Raw genomic sequence first — 21957 nt, forward strand, 5'->3', positions numbered from 1 at the left:
CTCTACAGGTTGTATAAGTGTGGTGTCTCAGATGAAGGCTGTGCTGCTCTGACTTCAGCTCTGACATCAAACCCCTCACACCTGAGAAAACTGGATCTGTCTGAGAATAAAGTAGGAGACTCAGGAGTGAAGTGTCTCTGTGCTGTACTGGAGAATCCTGACTGTAAACTGGAGACACTGAGGTAAGATCATCTCTCTGAGAGTCACATGACCTGCTCCTCAGTAAGACACATTCTCTAATAGTGAGACTGAAGCAGAAGTTTTAGGTTGATCATCAATGTCCTGAGGAGGAAGATTGTTTCTTTTCACTGCACACTGATGATTTGTCACAGAGTCTTTGGGTCAGATGTACGTATGTGAGAAGCTGCAGAGCAAAACATGACTTGATGTGACTGCAGTGTGTCTGAAATGACTGTGAAATTTACTAAAACACTGTAACTAATCACACAAACTGCACCTGGGACACAAACTAAATGCACTGTGTGTGAGCTGTAGGGTTTAAAAGCAGCAGGGAAATGCAAATGAGAAACATTTTATTGGTCTTAAAGCTGAAATAATGTTTATTTTGTCATTAGACATTCGTCTCCATCTAACTGCTATAAACAGGGTTGCCAGATCTATATCATAGAAGCAGTATTAAAACATGGAGTCTTTATTAATAGTTCTTTTACCGAGCTCTTAAATAGTCTTGTATTATTTCACATTCTGGCATAAATAAAGAATATCTATAAATAAACTCACTGATTCAAATACACTCATACAGTAACAGAGCTGAAGTTGAGAACAGGATCAATAGGTGTGTGTATGAGAGGAGATCACAGTTAGAAAGCCTGGATTTATTTACCAATTCCTCATATTTTGCTAGAATAACCAGAAGGTAAAGACTGGTGGTAACACTTTATTTATCACACAATAAGGTATGTATGTCCTTAAATAAACATTTATAATGATAATAATAATAAGAAGAAGAAGGAGAATGTTTATTTTATATAGCGCCTTTTAGGAGACTCAAGGCCGCTTTACAATAACAAAAATGTTTACACATAGAAAGAGACATCTGAAAGACAACAAAACAAAATACAGAAACATGACAACAAAAAATAGTACCTAACAACCTTTCGTCAAACTCAATCTTGACAGTTTTATTGCCCCTTTTATGACCTTTTATGACCTTTGAGTTGACCTTTGGATGACCTTTAGGAATACCCGTGATTTGTTAGAAGAGTTTTCTGAAAAGTTTCTAAAACCCCATTATACTTAAACATAGCCTTGATGCTTAACAGCTCCTTCAAGCGTGAAGGTTTAGTGACTGAGGAACCAAGTCTAAACAATCAAGAACTTCTGTTTTTACAATTTTGTTAGATGTTTTTTTTTTTAAGTTTCTGAAATAAAATTATTACTCATAACAATTACTACAAGAAACTAAAAGAAATTTCATACATGTAAGTTTAATGACAGAGGAATCAGGTGTAATCATTCAACAGTATCAACTTCTAACTCGGATACAGTATGTTAGATTTTTACAAAAAAATTATTTGTGTAGCTAAAATTCCGGTCTAATTACTTTTAACTTAGGTAAAGAAATATTGGTAATAGAAGAAAAAAAACAACAAGAACAATAACTGTTGCCTAGGATGTGTTAGAAGAGTTTTCTGAAAAGTTTCTAAAGCTACCTTATACTTACATTTAGCCTTGACGCTTAACAGATCTTTCATACATGAAGGTTTAGGGATAGACAACACAACCAATTCCCTCAGATAAAGTATGCTGGTAAACGTTTATGAAAAGAAAAAGACTGTGTAGTCACAACTGCAATTCATATAAACTTTAATATTCATATTAAGCTACCCGGACTTTCGCGAGTGAAGGCATAGTGACAGGGAAAACAAGGCAAAACCATAAAGAACGTTGACTTAGATTTTAGGAAAAGTTCAACAGCTCATTGTGCATTTATTATTATTTTTAATCTACCCTCTTGTTACATCCCCATAAACATAGGTACGCAGACACACCTACTGGAAAAAAAGACAAAATTATTAAGGATATCGTTTTTTTTTTACCCTTAGATATGTTGTTTGATTTTATATATCATTTTATATATCATTTGTATAGCTAAAATTCCGGTGCACTAACTTTCATAGGTAAAGAAATATTGTAATGGAAGAAAAACATCAAAAACAACTGTTGCCCGGGATGTGTTAGAAGAGTTTTCTGAAAAGTTTCTAAAACATTATAAAAAAATTTAAAAAAAAACACATAGCCATGACGCTTAACAGATCTTCATACATGAAGGTTTAGCGACAGACATCGTAAACATTTCCCTCAAATACAGTATGCTGCTAAAAGTTTATGAAAAAAAGACTTTGAAGTCAAAATATGCATTGCATATAAAGTTTAATATTCACATTTAGCTACCAGAACTTTCACAGGTGAAGGCATAGTGATGCAGGGAAACAAGACAAATCCCTAAAGATTGCTGACTTTTACCTTAGATTTTTGAGAAAAGTTTCTAACAGAAGTTTAGCATCTTCTTTTGACCTGACAGTTGTCTGTCCAAGCTTTTACTACATCAGGCACAAGGACACTCAAACGTTGTAAATGCTTCTAAAGGCTTATCTTCTATTAACTATTACCTCTATGACCCCTGACAGAACTTTCAGGCATTAGTGGCAGAGGAAACATGGGGGAAAAAAACAACAATTACCTCAAATAAAGTAAATTGCTAAATTTTTACTTTTAAAATGTTTAATGTTCAAAAATTACAGTGCATATAAAGATTTAATATTTACATTTAGTTACCCGAACTTTCAAAAGTAAAGGCCTAGCGGCACAGGGCAAAACCATAAAGAACGTTGACTTTAACTTAGGTTTGTAACAGAAGTTTAAGAACTCATTGTGCATTTTTTTTATTTTATTTTTTATTTTTTTTATTTGTTTTTTATACTTGTTGCATCCCCACAAACACAGGTACACAGACACACCTACTAGAAAACAAGACAAAATTACGAAGGACATCAGTTTTTTTTTCTCAGATACGTTGTTTGATTTTTATGAATGAAGAAATCATTTGCATAACTAAAATTCCAGTGAAATAACATATAACTTAGGTGAAGAAATATTGTAATCAAAGACAAAACCGTCAAGAACAAAAACTAATGCCCGTGATGTGTAAGTTTTCTGAAAAGTTTCTAAAACGACATTGTACTTACACTTAGCCTTGACGATTAAACAGATCTTTCATACATTTAGGTTTAGTGACAGATGAAACAAGTCACAATTAAGAACCTCTACTTTTAAATTTTGTTAGATGTTTTTTTTTTTTTTTTAAGTTTCTGAAATAAAATGATTACTCACAACAATTACTAAAAAAGAAATTATGCATGTAAGTTTAATCACAGAGGAATCAAGTCTAATCATTTAACAGTATCAACTTCTAACTCAAATACGTTGTTGGATTTTTATGAAAAATAATGTGCAGCTAATTCCGGTGTAATAACTTTCATGGGTGAAGAAATATTGTAATCAAAGACAAAACCTTCGAGAACAAAAACTATTTCCTAAGATGTGTTAGAAGAGTTTTCTGAAAAGTTTCTAAAACAACATTATACTTAGACACATAGCCTTGGTGCTTAACAGATCTTGCGTGAAGGTTTAGTGACAAAGGAACCGTGTCTAAACAATCAAGAACTTCTACTTTTACATTTTGTTAGATTTTTTTTTTTTTTTTTTTTTTTTTTTAGAGTTTCTAAAATAAAAGTATTGCTCACAACATTTACTAATAAAACCTAAAAGAAATGTCATATGTGTAAGTTTAATGACCGATGAAACAAGTGTAAACATTCAACAGTATTAACTTCTAACTCGGATACAGTATGTTAGATTTTTTTTTACAAACAATTATTTGTGTAGCTAAAAATCCAGTCTAATTACTTTTAACTTGGGTTAAGAAATACTGTAATGGAAGACAAAACCTGGAAGAAAAAGAAGAGGAAAAACAACTTTTACCTCAGATGTTTTTCTAAGAGTTTTCTGAAAAGTTTCTAAAATGACATTATATTTACACCTAGCAATGGCAGCTAACCGAACTTTCGAGCGTGGAGGTTTAGTGTGAGGAGGAAGAAAACAAACAAAAAAAAAAAACCCTCAAGAACAAGCCAAGAACATTTACTGATCTGTTTACTTCAGATCAGTTTTTGTTAAGATTTTTTGAAGAAAATACTTTGTGTAACTCCCATTACCGGCTATTTTGAGAGCATTGAGAGCTAACTCAACTTATATGTTAGGGTCTAATGAAACATCAAATTAAAACTGTAAGGGGGATTCCTAACCCTGTGTCAATGTTTCTCTACCTAGATATTATTACAACCCCATGTGTGACCGGTTTGTCTCTGCGTTGTGTTGTGAATTGAAGGAGACCGGACAACAAATATTCCAAAAGAACATATATTTTTATTATTATTCTAAATAAATTAAAAACCAGATGAATAGAAAAAAACTTCATGTTTGCTTATAAATGACCTGCGAGTCAAAATAGATCATTTTAGCCATGGAATTCAAACATACATACACTGTCACTTCCAATGAAAACATGCATTAAACAATCTCTATTCTGGCTTCCTTACAGTTAAATTGCATATTTATCACAAAAATACATTTTACTCGCAATAAACCAACTATAATTAAACTTTTTTTTTTTTTTTTTTTTTCGCTAGAGCTCCATCAGAACTCACCTCTCTCCAGCCACGCTAACCGCGCGCGAACTAAAAGTGAGCAGCCGGAACCGGAAAAGCGGTAACTCTTAAAGGGGCCGTGTCCCATTTTTAGCAGTCACAAAGCATATCCGAATATTTTACCACAAGTGCAAACCAATAAGATTAAAATAAATAAGCAATAAAACAATCATTTCCAGAGTGTAAAATATCAAAATATTAAAGAATTAATATAAAAAGACAGATTCTGAGTGAAATTAAATTTAAATATAAAATCTGCTACACATGCATGGACATAAACATTTTATAAACAATGCTATTAAACATTAGCCCCATCTCCCCATGAAAAAAAATATCTGGCTAAACTTTTATTACATCCTAATCTGCTAATGGATGTTAACTAACACCTCTATGCCATTACAACCCCTGCTATGACAAACAGAACGCAGATTTGTTCTTTTCAAGAAAACTATAGTACCAGGTTTTTAACACATGGTCCTCGTATATATATAAGCATATGTAAAACCGGCTAGACTTTTACCCGATCTGTTGGATCAGTTCATCATCATACCATTCCTGACAAAATGATCATGGCACAAAGTGCACTGATAATTCACGGATCAACTTTTGTTCCTTCTATTATTACTAATCACTACACACACGGTCACCTCAGCTCTAGTGTTAGAGAACTTTTTAAAAGACATAATAGGCACAGTCCTACCTAAAAACTGTGTTCAGAACAACAGAGTTAGATGAGCACTGAAAAATAAACACCTTTCGCGACTAAGCAGAAGAGGCGGAGGCGGGGTTCCGTCACGCGCAGATCCGGCCAATCACAGCGCTCGAGAGGAAACCCGTTTGATTCCCCTTTCACCAAACTCTGGCCGTACCAGACGCGAACTCGCTGTTCATGCTCTACACGCTCTTAACATCGGACAAGCTCACGCTGCATAAACGTTTACGCGCAGACCTCGCGCTTGTCTTCTTTACTCTTTTCTTAGACTCGCGGGCATGTTCGCAACAACGTTTTAGGCGTATCATCGAGACCAACTTTTTCCTTCTTCTTCAACGACTCGGGGCTCTCGCCCTCTGGTAACGTTTATTCTTCTTCTCTTTAAGTAACTTAAAAACTAACAACTTCAACAGTCCTCAGTCATTCAAAACTCATCAAGTTTTTTTTACCAAAGTTAATAAAATGTTTCATTGTTCACCCTTTGGTAACAAATAAATTCACCCTGTCTTAATAGTTAAACACAAGCACCTTGAAATCGAGTCCCCGCACCAAGCATATTTTTTCATATAAAAAACACCCTGAACAAATTCTTATAATAAATAAATAAATACGTATATAAATAAATACGTATATAAATGAAATAAATCTATGAAATAAATAAATTAAATAAGTGAATAAAACGATGTCTAGCGCATAAGCATCGTTACCCCCCGCCATACCCCCCCCCCCCCCTTTTTTTTTATCGGAAACTCCAGGTCATAAAAAATCCTAAAGGTCAACTCAAAGGTCATAAAAGGGGCAATAAAACTGTCAAGATTGAGTTTGACGAAAGGTTGTTAGGTACTATTTTTTCATACACTCTAAAAAAATAAAACTGTGCTGTACTCAATTTTTTGGGTGAAACATTTTTACACTTAAAAATATTGAGTAAATATAAAAAACTATAAAAATCATGTAAAATATACTTCATGAGTTGAGTACAAGTTGGTAAAAAAAAATAAGTAGACCTGAATAACTATATTTAGTACAATGATGTACAAAATTAGGTTAATGTAATGAAAATCAGAAGTTAATGCAAAGTGAAAATTAGTAAAATAATTGAGTAGATATAATTGAAATGGAAGGTAGAAGATACTGAAAATTATACTATTATTTAACAAACAAATGTGCTACATTTACTAAATATTTCAAATTCAAATTTTATTTGTCACATACACAAACATACACAGTACGAAATGTAGTGAAATGCATTATTTTAACTGAATGAAAAAAAAACAATATACACATTACCATTTTAATTAAACATTTATTTGCCAAATTTGACAAGACATGAAGTCTAAACTCAACCTGGTTTACATGCAAATGACATGTAACAAGATCATAAACAAAGAGCTGAATTTATCTTTTAGTAAACAGTCTCAGAAACAATACTTCTGCCACAAGTATTATACAGTTAACATGAGGAAAGTAGACTTTTGTATTAGAATCTAATGAGTCACATTTTACATCTGAAAGATTGCACACCTTCACACTTCAGTTTTGCTGCAAACTGTGGGATCCATACAAATGTGTGTGCAGACCTTCTCAGGTCTTAAAGAAGCAATGACAGTCTAAATGAACACAGGACACTAAATATCCATGACCAACAGTACCATGCTTCACTCGATAATGATCGAAATTCCTTTTGATGATGCGACAAATGTGCAGAGCTTACACCGCCATCCCATAATGCTGGCATCTAAAAAGGAACAATAGTACACAAGTAAGTACAAGTGTGACTGTTACTATAAAGTCTACCAGACTGGTAAAATAGTACTTCCGTTCAAATACATACTTTTTGGACTAATATACATCATCACACTAATCTACGATTGGTGTTTAAGTCAAAGCGGGACTTGTGATAAATTCTCTAAAACGAAGAAGTAAAACTGATTTGATTTTACGTAGCCCATTGCTGGTAAAATTGCGGTGAACATTTCAGTGGAATGCTTTTACACAAAACGGACTGCTTTGATCACCAAAGGCATTTTGCTCTTACAGAACAATAAACAACCTCATAGATAGAGAAAAAAATAGAGAGAGAAATAAAGGGGGTGTTCTGTTATTCTGCACAATCAACGGTCCCGCTTTGACTCGAACGTCCCTTGTACATGTTTTTGTCCCTTGTAGAAAAATGATACCCAACTTTATTTACGCATGACTATCAACTATATCAATTTTTTTACTTTAGTTAATGGAAAATCTAGTACACTCGAGTGGAAAACTTGTATAGTCTAGACTTCAAGCCTTGTTTTAATTTCTATCCTTGATTCAATGGTTACACATTTACAATTTCTTTAGTTACTAGTACAGTACTTAGCACATTTATTTATAACATCTGCTGCTGCGTGCTCAGTGTTTAATCATGTTAAAAATACTCATATACAGTAACAGATAAAACACTGCCAGAACCCGGACACTGGACCTCATTTCTGCTGTTTAAACCGGATTTGGTCCGCGTTTCTTCCTTAAAGTGTCGGAGTGACCGAGCAGACTCGCGGTTCAGTGTGTGAGGTGGACCGGTACAAATGCGGTAATTATTTGAACACGTTAGTTTTATATCCTCGCCACAGTGGCGGTTGGCGGCGCAAAATCACCGCATTTGGCGGGAGAAATTCAAATATTGCGGCACAACCGCCGCCGTTTACACCGAGAAACCCGGAGGAAACCCGGACATGCACGCGCTGCTGCTCGGTGTTAAATCTCTCCTTTTACACCACAGTTTAAGTGTCTGTATTAAACGCGCTTTAGCTGAGCAGTTTGGTGGTTGGAACAAACAAGCTAAATCACACTGAACCTCAGGACTGGCCTGTTGCTAGCTATCGTTAGCTCTGGAGCTCGTCTGTGACAGGATTCAGAACAGTAACTCACACACTATAAAGTTGTGTGTGCAGGCAGACAGAGTCATTATTACAGTAACTTGTGTTAGCTGTTTACTCACCAGGATTTGTAAGGAGTGTTCCAGAATGTTCCAGGTGCTTCATGTCCATTCTCACATCCTCACAGCCTTCTTGTCTCTGATGTTACACCAGACTTCCCATGAGCACTTGCACAGGACAATTTACTCAATTATTTAAGTTTTTGTTGTTAAACATAAAGAATATTGAGTTGGAATGAGTGATAATTGTAGTTCTTGAAACTAATCAGTACAATTACTCCATTAACAGATATTTTGATTGAAATGTATCAAAAAATATTATGTGCATGTTAAAAATATAATTCAGTTAGTCAAATGCTGATTTTTACTAGTGAAGTAAACTCAAATTATAGTGTAAATTTAAGATCAAACTAATAGTTGTTTTTTAGGCATTTATTTTGATTTGTCTAACTCAAACAATCATGTATGTGACTTTTAGAGATTTTATTAAGGTAACATAACCTTTTTATAACTGTGAAATTTACAAGGCCACAGAATCATTTTTTAGACTGTGTGAAAATAAAGGTAAAATAAAATGAACTAAAATAAAATGCTGTTAAATGAATTTAATGAAATGAAATTGCCACAAAATGTAGTCTTTTGAAGATGAAAGTCATAGCAACAAATACAATTTTTTAACAGAAAAAATATTTCTTCTTGTCAGTCCAAAAATAATTACCCCATTTTACTAAATATAATACTTTTTTTGCCTTTTGAATATTAATGTTTTAAATATTAGATGGGTGATAAATGAACAAGAATGTGAGCTTTTAAAACACTCAAAATAAAACATTGCACATTAACACCAAACAAGCAAGAAAGTAAGGACACTAACACTAGGTGGCGCTGCAACACTGAGTTCTAAACGTTTACTGTGTGAACATTTACTTGCAAAATCTCTGACACTAAAATAAGATAAAGATCCTCATGGAGTAATTTCCTTAAATTTCTCTTAAATTCTCTCTAAATTTCCTGTTAAGAGAAAAATAAGAGAAGTCAACGGCAGATGCACCAAACTTTTCCATTTTACTCTTATTCGGATGAGCTGAGTGATGAATCTCACTTGTCTCTTTACTCAGCACATAGGGATAGCATGTAATTAACATAGGCGTTGTGTGCTATGTGCAAATCAGGTGCTAGAACTGAAGAGATGTCCCCGAAAAATAGTAGTAAGAAACATAATATTAAATCAGGGATAATGTGAATGCCATGTTGGTTGAGGGATGCATAGTTAAAGAAAAAAAAAGGGTTAGTTTTATAGCAGTTGGAGTAAGGGTACCTAAGTGAGTAACCTCTATGTCATCTATGTTAGATTTGTATAAAAATGAGGGTTTCAACTAATTAATCAATTGATCATTTTAGGCCACCAATTAAATAATTAAATAATCCAATAAATATAACCCCTCTAAACACATACCTTTTTCTATCTTCTTCTATACATATAATAAAACTGTAAAGTTGGCATGTCTGTACATTAAAGATATTTGCAAAAAAAAATATTTGGAGAGAATAAGATGAGTAATAGAACACATCAAAATGGTTTTTTTTTCACAAAGCATATCCGAATATTTTACCACAAGTGCAAACCAATAAGATTAAAATAAATAAGCAATAAAACAATCATTTCCAGAGTGTAAAATATCAAAATATTAAAGAATTAATATAAAAAGACAGATTCTGAGTGAAATTAAATTTAAATATAAAATCTGCTACACATGCATGGACATAAACATTTTATAAACAATGCTATTAAACATTAGCCCCATCTCCCCATGAAAAAAAATATCTGGCTAAACTTTTATTACATCCTAATCTGCTAATGGATGTTAACTAACACCTCTATGCCATTACAACCCCTGCTATGACAAACAGAACGCAGATTTGTTCTTTTCAAGAAAACTATAGTACCAGGTTTTTAACACATGGTCCTCGTATATATATAAGCATATGTAAAACCGGCTAGACTTTTACCCGATCTGTTGGATCAGTTCATCATCATACCATTCCTGACAAAATGATCATGGCACAAAGTGCACTGATAATTCACGGATCAACTTTTGTTCCTTCTATTATTACTAATCACTACACACACGGTCACCTCAGCTCTAGTGTTAGAGAACTTTTTAAAAGACATAATAGGCACAGTCCTACCTAAAAACTGTGTTCAGAACAACAGAGTTAGATGAGCACTGAAAAATAAACACCTTTCGCGACTAAGCAGAAGAGGCGGAGGCGGGGTTCCGTCACGCGCAGATCCGGCCAATCACAGCGCTCGAGAGGAAACCCGTTTGATTCCCCTTTCACCAAACTCTGGCCGTACCAGACGCGAACTCGCTGTTCATGCTCTACACGCTCTTAACATCGGACAAGCTCACGCTGCATAAACGTTTACGCGCAGACCTCGCGCTTGTCTTCTTTACTCTTTTCTTAGACTCGCGGGCATGTTCGCAACAACGTTTTAGGCGTATCATCGAGACCAACTTTTTCCTTCTTCTTCAACGACTCGGGGCTCTCGCCCTCTGGTAACGTTTATTCTTCTTCTCTTTAAGTAACTTAAAAACTAACAACTTCAACAGTCCTCAGTCATTCAAAACTCATCAAGTTTTTTTTACCAAAGTTAATAAAATGTTTCATTGTTCACCCTTTGGTAACAAATAAATTCACCCTGTCTTAATAGTTAAACACAAGCACCTTGAAATCGAGTCCCCGCACCAAGCATATTTTTTCATATAAAAAACACCCTGAACAAATTCTTATAATAAATAAATAAATACGTATATAAATAAATACGTATATAAATGAAATAAATCTATGAAATAAATAAATTAAATAAGTGAATAAAACGATGTCTAGCGCATAAGCATCGTTACCCCCCGCCATACCCCCCCCCCCCCTTTTTTTTTATCGGAAACTCCAGGTCATAAAAAATCCTAAAGGTCATCCAAAGGTCAACTCAAAGGTCATAAAAGGTCATAAAAGGGGCAATAAAACTGTCAAGATTGAGTTTGACGAAAGGTTGTTAGGTACTATTTTTTGACAACCAGTAGAATTGATCTAAACACATATTCAAAGATTGGTAAAAGAGGAAGAGAAAAGATATGTTTTAAGGTTGGTTTTGAAATCCTGTAGTGAAGAAAAATCATGGATGTGTTTGGGAATAGAATTCCAGAGTGTAGGGGCAGAAATACTAAATGCTCGCCCTCCAAATGGTGGTAGTCTATGGCGAGAAATTAACAGTAGACCATCATCTGCAGATCGGAGTGTGCGAACAGGGGAGTTAGTATTAAATTAAGATTAGAAATATATGCGGGGGCAAGACCATGGAGTGCTTTGAAGGTGATAAGGAGAATCTTGTATTGAATGTGGGAGCGAACAGGTAGCCAATGAAGTTTGTGTAGGATGGGAGTGATGTGTGAGGATTTCTTTGAGTAAGTGAGGACCCTAGCAGCAGAGTTCTGAATGTATTGGAGCTTATTTAATGTTGTATTTGGTAGACCATAAAAAAGAGAATAACAGTAGTCAAGTCAAGAAGTAATGAAAGCGTGAGCCAGTGTCTCAGCATCCTTGATGTCTAAGAAGGGCCGTAGACGAGCTATATTACAGAGGTGATAGAAGGCAGATTTAGTAAGTGAAAAAATGTGAGATAGAAAGGTAAGATGGGAGTCAAAAATTATACCCAGATTTTTAACGGTGGTGGAAGGTCTAACCAAGGTCCCGGAAATGTTAATAGTATCAGTACAAAGAGAAACAATGTTTTTAGGTGAACCAACAGGTAAAAAATCTGTTTTATCAGTATTGAGCTTGAGAAGGTTACTGGTCATCCAAGCATTTATGTCATCAACACAAGCAGAAACAGAGTTAGTGGAAAAGGGATGGTAGTGTTGAAAACTGATATAGAGTTGAGTGTCGTCTGCATAACAGTGGAAATTGAAACCATGACGGCGGATAATTTTACCTAGAGGAAGCATGAAGATGATAAACAGTAGTGGGCCAAGAACAGAACCCTGCGGAACACCATGAGAAACAGGAGCTTTAGAGAATTTAGACTGGCGGATAGTAATATAGTGTTGACGGTCAGACAGATAAGAAATGAACCAGGATAAGGCAGTTCCAGAAATACCAAGAGCAGAGAGTCGTGAAATGAAAATACTGTGAGAGATAGTATCAAATGCAGAAGAAAGATCTAACAGACTCAAAATGCTAACAGAGCCAGCATCAGAGGCCATAAGAAGGTCATTGACAACCTTAAGAAGCGCTGTCTCTGTACTGTGGTGAGGGCAAAAACTGGATTGGAAACATTCATACAGATTATGAGATGACAAATAGGACTGTAGTTGAACAGCAACAACTTTTTCAAGTATTTTTGAAAGTAGCGGAAGATTTGAAATTGGCCGGTAGTTGGCCATATCATCCGGGTCAAGGCCAGGTTTTTTTTAAGACTGGTGTGACAGCTGCAGTCTTTAATTTAAGAGGAACAACACCAGTGTTCAAGATTTTAGAAATGAGAAGTGAAATAGGCCGTGAAATAACAGGTGCAGAGTATTTAAGCAGGGACGTAGGGGCAGGATCGAGATGACAGAAAGAGGGATTAACTTTACTGATTAACTCAGAAATAAAAGCAGGGGTTGGAGGATCAAAATCAGTAAAAATACCAGTCTGTAGGGAAGTCATTTGAGTGGATAGGGGAGTACACTGTTAAAAAAGAGAGAATGTATATGAATTATTTTATTTTGGAAGTAATGTAAGAATGACTCACAGACATCTACAGAGTTGGTCATAACAGGGACAGGAGGGCTAGTGAGTTTGTTAACTATAGAAAACAGTGTTTTAGGACGGGAAGATGCATTTGTGATCAGAGTAGAATAATAGCTGGAGCGTGCGTTATTTAAAGCCAATTTATATAGCTGAATATGATCCTTGTATGCAATAAGATGCACGGTCAAGCCAGTTTTCCTGTAAAGGCGTTCCAGGAGACGACCAATGGTTTTCAATTTTGCGAAGTGAGGGGGTAAACCAGGGTGATGTATGTGTAGAAGGTACGATTCTGCATTTGAGTGGGGCGTGAATATTAAGGGCGGTAGAAAGAGCGTTATTATATTTGGCAAGAATATCAAGAGCAGAGCTGTGTTCAGTAATATCTGAAAGATGTGTCCGTACAGAATCAGTAAACAGTGAATGATCAACAGAAGTAATTTTACGAAAAGTAATGGTTGATTTTACCCTGAGGCAGGGGAGAGGCATTTCACAACTGAGTTCAATGAGAAAGTGATCAGAAAGTCCAATCTGAGATCCAATCCAAAGATCCAAAGTTGTTTTGGAATCTGAGGTCCAAAAACACTGAAGAAAACAGGCTCAGGCTCCATATTCAAGCATTGCCCGCACTGGACTACACTTCCTTGGCTATACCCCACGTGTGTTGTGAAGACACGCACCACAGAACTGGGGGGGCAGGCTCAGCAGAGGTCATGAGCATCTAAAATTAGCATGTACTGAAACAGGTTGCTGAGAACAGAGCTAGTTTTTACCAGGTAAAAGTAGTGTTTTTTTTACACAATCCTTTTGAATTTTAAATTAACGTATAATACAAACTTTTCATTAGGACCCTAAAGATTAACATTTTAACATATTAACATTTAATAAAAAAATGGGATGTGTAGGACCTTTAAATCCAGTGTGTGACCTTTTAGATGTGTAGGAAAATTAATGTGCTGTACGAGATTAAAACATTCAAAAACTGACATAAGTTTTAACGGGAGTCAATCTTTGTTAACATGTATGTTGAAATCACCAAGTAAGATTATAGAAGAAGACATTGCACAAGTAAGGGTTAAAAGTTCATGAAGTTCAGTGAAAAAATTTAACATTGATTTGGGTGGACGATACAAGAGAATTGCAATCATAGGAAATGTACCAGAGATTTTGAGAACCAGGTTTTCAAAGGTTGAAGTTGCATGAAAGTCAATGGTTTTAACAGGAATGTTACTACAATAGACGGCAGCCAGACCGCTGCCCCTCGATGTAAGACGGGGTTTGGTTAGGTAACTGTATCCAAAGGGTGTGAGAAGATTTAGGTGGAAATAGGCATTTGGTATTTGCCATGTTTCAGTAAGCAGCAAGAAATCCAGGTCTTTATCAGTTAACAGCGCGGAGAGCACAGAAGCCTTGTTAGTAAGTAAACGACAGTTGAACAGCGCTAATGCAGGACGAAGCGCACAATCATTGCGTGTCTGTAGAGCAGATGGAGATGGAGATACAGTAATTAAGGCAGTACGATTGATACCACGGTGGTTGGCCGGCAGCCTAGAATAACGTATATCCGAACGGTTAGACCAAATAGAAGGAATAGACGAGGATGTCACACAGCGCGATGAGAGGTAGTGGCGACCGGAGCGATGAACGTAGCGCGGCCGTCTAGTAATCCCAAGTTCCTTGCAGAGCCTGTATGTAGATGCGTTGAGGCAAGGGTGTGATTTCAGGCTTCGTAGTTAAGATAACGAGTAACTGAGTGCCATAACAATAACGCAGTCAAATAATAAGCCCAGTGTTAAAACTCCAAGCAAAGCAGCTAAAGGAGCTGCCTTAGCATCCGATATACTGTCCACGATAGATAGACGAAGGAGTGGAGACTCACCCGTCAGCTCAATTTTTTGACTTCAAAAGAACAAAAGTCATTAATATATAAGTTATATGGAGACCCAGAAACAGACAGACAACAGGAAGCATGTTAGCGTTTTTCGGTTAGACAAAAGAGTTCCAGCAATTTGGATGTACATTCATCTGGCCATAGGCTTTAGGAAGTATTACCTTATAAGGCACGGGAAAGCTCACACAATATCAGAAAACCTTACAGTGTTCATTAAATTCTAACAAATACTTTACAGATACTACATTCCTCTAGATGTACACAAACTGCCTAAAATATTACATTTTCAGTTTTGTTACTCTAGATTTCTGGTTTGTAAAACACTCCAACAACACGTAGGAACATCAGCTAGGCCAAGTCAATACCAGCCACACAGCAGAACAATGCAATACCACCCCCTACTGGACACAAATGTTAATGTTTAGCCTGAGAGTCCTCCTGTTACAACCAGTCAAATACGTAGTAAAATGAGAATATCATCCACACACTCATTTATGTCTTTATTGTCTCAGGTGATGTCTGTTGTTTTGAAACTTGCATTTTAACCGATTTTATGATAAGTTTTAATTTTATTCAGGACATTTAACGTTATAGACTGTAATGTTAATGGACAGATGTTTCTCCAGAGCAACAAAAAGATGAAAACATGTGTTCTGTAATCTACAATAAAACCAAACCTTTAGACCTAATCCCACAGGATTAGTATTACCTGAGGACCTCTAGTCATTTGTAGTAATTGAGGAGGTTATCTGTGATCTTAATCCCGTGCGAATCGGCCATGTCTGTAATTTGTAAAGTAAAAATAGTAAAGTAAAGATATTAGTCCCGTGTGTATCAGCATGTCTATGATTTGGCCAGGATTTATGGGGTCGTATATAATTTTTTTCAAGACTTTTGTGTCCTTTCTGTTCATCTTCTGCGCAGAATGGAGGCTGTGTTGGAATGAATGTATTTTGGGTTCTGGGTCGTATCACTATACATCATACAACAACACAATGTGCAGAAAGAAATAAAATAGCGAATAGGGCTTTATTTGTATGAAATGTAATATTATTTGTAATATAATATAAATGTAATATTTATTTGTATGAAAAACATCATATCTGGGAGATAAGTAAGTAAATGTAGGGGGGTAATTTCTAAATCACACGAGGTCCCCAGGTAATACTAATCCCATGTGAATAGGCCTTTTATCTGAGACTAAAGCTAAATAAAGGTAAAGAATCATATATTTATTTCATGGGCTTCAACATGGAGTGTTTTTTTCTGTATTTTTCAGAAAGTAATTTGTCTCACACAGAAAACAAAACAACTACAAACAACCACTGGTCATGAAAGAGCATCTTAAAAATGTATAATATAATCTGTTCACTCAAATAACACACACACACACACACACAGTGCGTTATCAGAATATACACAAAGATAATATGCAGTAATAATTAACCACCAGTTAGTGCTTCAGCTCTCTGACCCATCTGCAGACAGCTTCTTCTTCTTTGAGTTTTTTTTGGTGGATTTTGGTGCATTACCTCCTGCTGTACTGGAGTGTGGAACGGCAGATATTATATGTAACGGCACGAGCAAAAAAAATATGATTTTTAAAAACTATTAGATTTTATCTGTTAAACCAGTTTCATTTGTTTATTATATATTTTCCTGATAATTTTCCCTAGTGTATTTTCTACTTTATCTGTTTCTTCATTTCCTTTTACTCCTACATGTGCTGGTACCCATAGGAAAGAGCTCCTTACACCCTTCTGGTATAATTCTGACACTATTTGTAAGATGTTATACAGTGATAATGATACAGTATCAAGCTTCTGTAGTCCTAGGCATTTTGCTTTGGTGTCCCCTGTCCAACAGATTGGATTTGTTGTGTCCCAGCACTCTTTGAGGATGGCCTTCATTGGGTACTCTTTGTTACGCTTCTGCAGATTTACCCAGTATGCCAACATTAGCTTTATTCTTCTGATTGTTAATGGTATTTCCCCAACTTCTGCCTGTATGGCACAGACCATACATAGTTCTCACAATTTAAATGTGTAGGATTGTACGTTAAAATGAAGAGGAGAAAATAATCACTATAGAATATAAATGTACAATTTTTTGTATAAATATTGAAATAATTGAACACAGACAAGGCTGATCCTGTGTACACGCCCATCTTTGACAGGCGCTAATGAATATTAATGAGTATGCAAATGTGACAAGGTGTCAACAAACAAGATGTTTTTCTTGGCAGATTCTGTAAAACGCTTACGTCTTTGTTGCGAGTTGCCTCTGTGTCCACCGTGATGGTTGTTCTGAAGAAAATTATAATGAGGGCTCAGTACCATGAAAGCGAGGTTGGGCCTAATTAGCATACTATTAGTACAGGCTGCACAAAAAAAAATGTTTATAGATAGATGCGCAAAGCCAGGACTATAATATTTTTCTGAATATTTTTCTTATTAATTGTGTGCTTATATAGTTATAATCACTCTTTAAAGTATATGGCTGTGTAACATACATACTGTACCTGACACAGTAATTAAGGAAATTAAAGTATATCTGTAATGTATTATATTTAATATGTTTTATAATTAATTAAAAAAAAATTTTATGATAAACTTGTCTGAACAAAGCATTGTGAGACTGAAGCATTGTTACACAGAGACTCTGAAAACAGGCCGAGAGCTACAGAGCATTATACTAGAAGTGAAGTACATAAGATTTAGCACTAACACATTAGACAATACATTCTATAGTTTAAACTATGTACTTAATTTCAAACTACCTAAAAAAAATCATGACATTTTACAAACACATCAGCTTTAAAATAAGTCTTAAATGAAGATTAAAATCTGGTGATGAAGAGTGTGTCATTGTGTCTCTCTACAGGTTGTATAATTGTGGTGTCTCAGATGAAGGCTGTGCTGCTCTGACTTCAGCTCTGAGATCAAACCCCTCACACCTGAGAGAACTGGGTCTGAATGATAATTATAATGTAGGAGACTCAGGATTGAAGTGTCTCTGTGCTGTACTGGAGAATCCTGACTGTAAACTGGAGACACTGAGGTAAGATCATCTCTCTGAGAGTCACATGACCTGCTCCTCAGTAAGACACATTCTCTAATAGTGAGACTGAAGCAGAAGTTTTAGCACACTGATTTTTTGTCACAGAGTCTTTGGGTCACATTTTTGTCAGTGAACATTCGTCTCAATCTAGCTGCTATAAACAGGGTTGCCAGATCTGTATCATAGAAGCAGTATTAAAACCATGCGGTCTTTATTAATAGTTCTTTCACTGAGCTTTTAAATCGTCTTGTAGTATATAACATGTAATAAATAAAGAATATCTATAAATAAACTCACTGACTCAGATACACTCATACAGTAACACAGAGCTGAAGTTGAGAACAGGATCAACAGGTGTGTGTATGAGAGGAGATCACAGTGCATGATCACTACTGTATGTTTAATATAGAGAATGTGGAGTTACTTCATGTTGTTAAATGCATGGTGTCTGAAGTTTTATTTATTATCAACAAAGAAAGTAAGAAATTAGATCTGTTTCATGGTGTTTTCTTCCGAGATAAAGAAGAGTAAACCTAAAGTAAAGGGACCTTACTGGGAGAAGTTAAATGCCGGTGCCAAGCAGAGATATTTTAAGGAACTTGTAGAGATCAAAACATCGATCCGTATGACCTGGTAGCTGAAGAGTGGATGAAAGACCCAGACACACAACCCCTTCTCACACACCCTGATATTTTAATTAATTTTAAGTGTTTCTGATGCAGCAGTTTCGTCCTGATGTTGTTTACCAAAATGAAGCTACTTAAGAATTCTAACACACAGAGACGCCTCATCCACCAACAATGCCACCGACACGTGAATCAAATTCAAATCTTATTTGTCACCATAAACAGACTGATATGCAGTGAAATGTTAAATGACGTGTGGCGTGATGTTATGTAAGGGTTAAATTCTTAAGTTTAATACGAGTTAAATGAAGAGGAATTATTGCTTTTGCGTCCGTTACACCTCGATACAATACCAGCCGACCCCGAACCAGGAGAGAGGCGCACACACACACACACACACACACACGGTGTCTGAATGCATTTATGTTGATTTATTTATTATCAGCAAAGAAAATACACTGCATACAGTAGTTGATCAATCGGAATGGTTATTACCGTCGCGCTCACCGCCGCGTAAAAACGTCAGCGGCCAAAATAAATTAGTTGCATTTCAAAGTCATTCGTAAAATGGCCGCCAGGTGGCGCAAAGTGACATTTTCGCTCGTTGCCGTAAATACAACAGTGACCGTTATACAGCGTATCTCTGTATCTGTTTATTGTTATTTAAGTTCTGGATTATTTCAGGTACTTTAAACACATTGTTGGGTTGCTCATGTTGGCTCATATGAGATGTAGTTTACGAATGAACACCTGGTTGGGTTATTTTGACCCAACAACTGGTTTATTCATTATTCTTTCCTTTCTCCAAATATCAGCCTGCAGAATGTTTGAAATATTACTGTTATTGTGTCACAGGTGTAGTTTTAAGAGTTGTTTAGGCAGGAATGCGTGTGTATACAGCTCAAAACCTCCATAAGTTATTAAAGATAGCGGCTATTTAGAAAAAATGCCCAGTGATTTCTGAGCTTCAGGAAATCTCCCGGCGCTCTGCGCATAACACCGGGCCAACTCATGTCGGAAATAATTTATAAACGGTTTCTAAACGTGGGCTATTGTTTTTTTTTACTTATAGTATTTGTTAATTTAATTTAAATGAGGTTTGGGCTCAGGACTTCAGAATCGTGATTCTCCTCTTTAATTTACTCCATAGTTTTAATCAGCGCTCAGCCGCATGCATGGAGTTTTCCAGAGCGCACCGGCAGAAGTAGAATAATGATTATGAACGCGTCGGGAAAACAGCAAGCAGACTTTAAATAAACGTTTGCGTTCATTTTCTGACGCGCTCAAGGTTACCAAAAACAATACAGAGCAGCACAGCTTACAACACTTACAAAATCACAACGTTTTTTCGTTATTGTGAGTGCGCTTAAATAAAAGTTAAGTCTTATAAAGGCATGTAGTCTTATATAGTTTTATTATATAGTTTTTGCACATTAATCTGACACAGTTTTTTCAGCCTGTCACAGCGTGCGCCCAAATCAATATCGCTCCTCGCTCACTAGTTAGGCGGCCTCCCCTTCAGACATGCGAAGCAGCGGGACCGCAGAATTACACATGACTGGTGAGCTATCGTTACTATCGTTGCCCGGGCTTGCACTCCGCGCTAGAAAATACTCGGGGTTTGTTGGGCTACAAAGGATTTTACTACGCGCTGTGTATGCAGCGCGCGTGCAACAACGCGGAAGTGCGGCATGCAAGCAAGGCAAATGGAACGCGCCCCAGGGACTTCAAAGGAGCGAGAGGTGGGAGGGGGGGAGCAGAGTCAGCGCGAGCAGACGGATGGCCATTGCACTCACACCGTGTAGTAAAATCCACTGTAACCCAACAAACCCCAATCATCACCAGCCGTGCCTTATTCCGTCATGTCATGTGGGCATTATAAGCTTTGTATTGAAAACTTCTAACTAAAAAGTGGCAGCTGGCACGCCTTATTTTGTTAATAGTCTAAATAAAAACCCTCCGATTTAATTTCCTATAGTCTAACCAGCGCTCAACCGCACGCATAGTTTTCCCAAACGCGAGGAAGTTTTTGGTGCTGAATAATGTTTATGCAGTATAAGAATTCCCATTAATCCTGGGTTGTTCTTTTAGTGTCACTATAGTGCTTTACAATGCCAGACAACATTCAAATACAAATGATTCACCCTCCCCAGGTGTGAATCGGCTGTTCTCACCTATACATTCAGAGGAACTGAAATGCATTTCTCCCCACTTTAAAAACCTCTTGAATCTGAGGCTCTTCTGGAGACTTTCAGTGATTTCAATTTGTGTAATTTTAATCTCCTGGATTCTAGATTCTAAAGTTGACATTGTTACCTTTTTTAATCATTGGAATGGAAGAACTTATTTTCCTTATGATAGCATAAATTGCATTGTTTTAATCAGTCTATACACAATAATATTATTTGTTTTTTTTGTTTTTTTTAACGGGTATGGGGGCTATCTTGGTTCATTAATCTCCGTGCCTGGTTTAGGTTTAGTATTCAGTTCGCATCTGTTATATTACAACTATCATAACACTCAAATACCTTTTATTGGGGGTTAAGTGACTGATGTGCCTAACATTTTTCAGCTGAGCCTTTGTTTCACTGAAAACGACCGCGACACCCCCCTCTCTCTCTCTCTCACACACACACACACACACAGAGCCGAACAAATCATTAGCACGTCCCTCCCCCAAACAGCACAGACATTTACTTACACCTGAACTGAGTTGTTTGAGTAACATGGGTCGAACCCGTTACAAATCATAACAGTCTACTGCATTTCATTCTTATAATAACGCAAAAACACAAGCGGGGCGGAAAGACCGACATCTGCTGACGCAGTAGAACGTCCTAACACTGTTTTAATTTTATGGTCATTTATTTCAGTTAATAAATCTACTATAAATTTAAAGAACACAAGATATAAGATGACACAAATCCATACACGCTTTTTTTCTAATTACAAGTGATAAAATCAAAAGGCTCACTGGCTCACACATTTATTGTGCTTAAATTTGATCCTAATAAGATTTGATTTAATTTGAATTTTAGAACAGTGGCAGCTGGAACACCTAAAACAGATGCAGGATTATTTTTTTATAATCTAAATAAAAATGCTTTTTTAAACGTGGGCTATTGTTATTTACATGCAATATTTGTTAATTTAATTTAAATGGGGTTTGGTCTCCGGAATGTTGAGCATCAGGATCCTCTTCTTTACTTTCCTATGTAGAATCAGCGCTT

General features: G+C 36.1%; 1 protein-coding gene across 1 annotated transcript in view; it reads left to right on the plus strand.

Annotated features, from left to right (window-relative positions):
• The window catches only part of LOC128534119 (NACHT, LRR and PYD domains-containing protein 12-like), a 483267-nt gene that overhangs the window by 47913 nt on the left and 413397 nt on the right, over positions 1-21957 (plus strand). Inside the window, exon 11 of the mRNA XM_053508420.1 lies at positions 9-182. Coding sequence (XP_053364395.1) covers positions 9-182 — 174 coding nt within the window. The remainder of the gene's footprint in view (positions 1-8; positions 183-21957) is intronic.

Source organism: Clarias gariepinus, chromosome 12 (genome assembly GCF_024256425.1).
Source record: "Clarias gariepinus isolate MV-2021 ecotype Netherlands chromosome 12, CGAR_prim_01v2, whole genome shotgun sequence".
In the NCBI taxonomy this organism is placed as follows: domain Eukaryota; kingdom Metazoa; phylum Chordata; class Actinopteri; order Siluriformes; family Clariidae; genus Clarias; species Clarias gariepinus.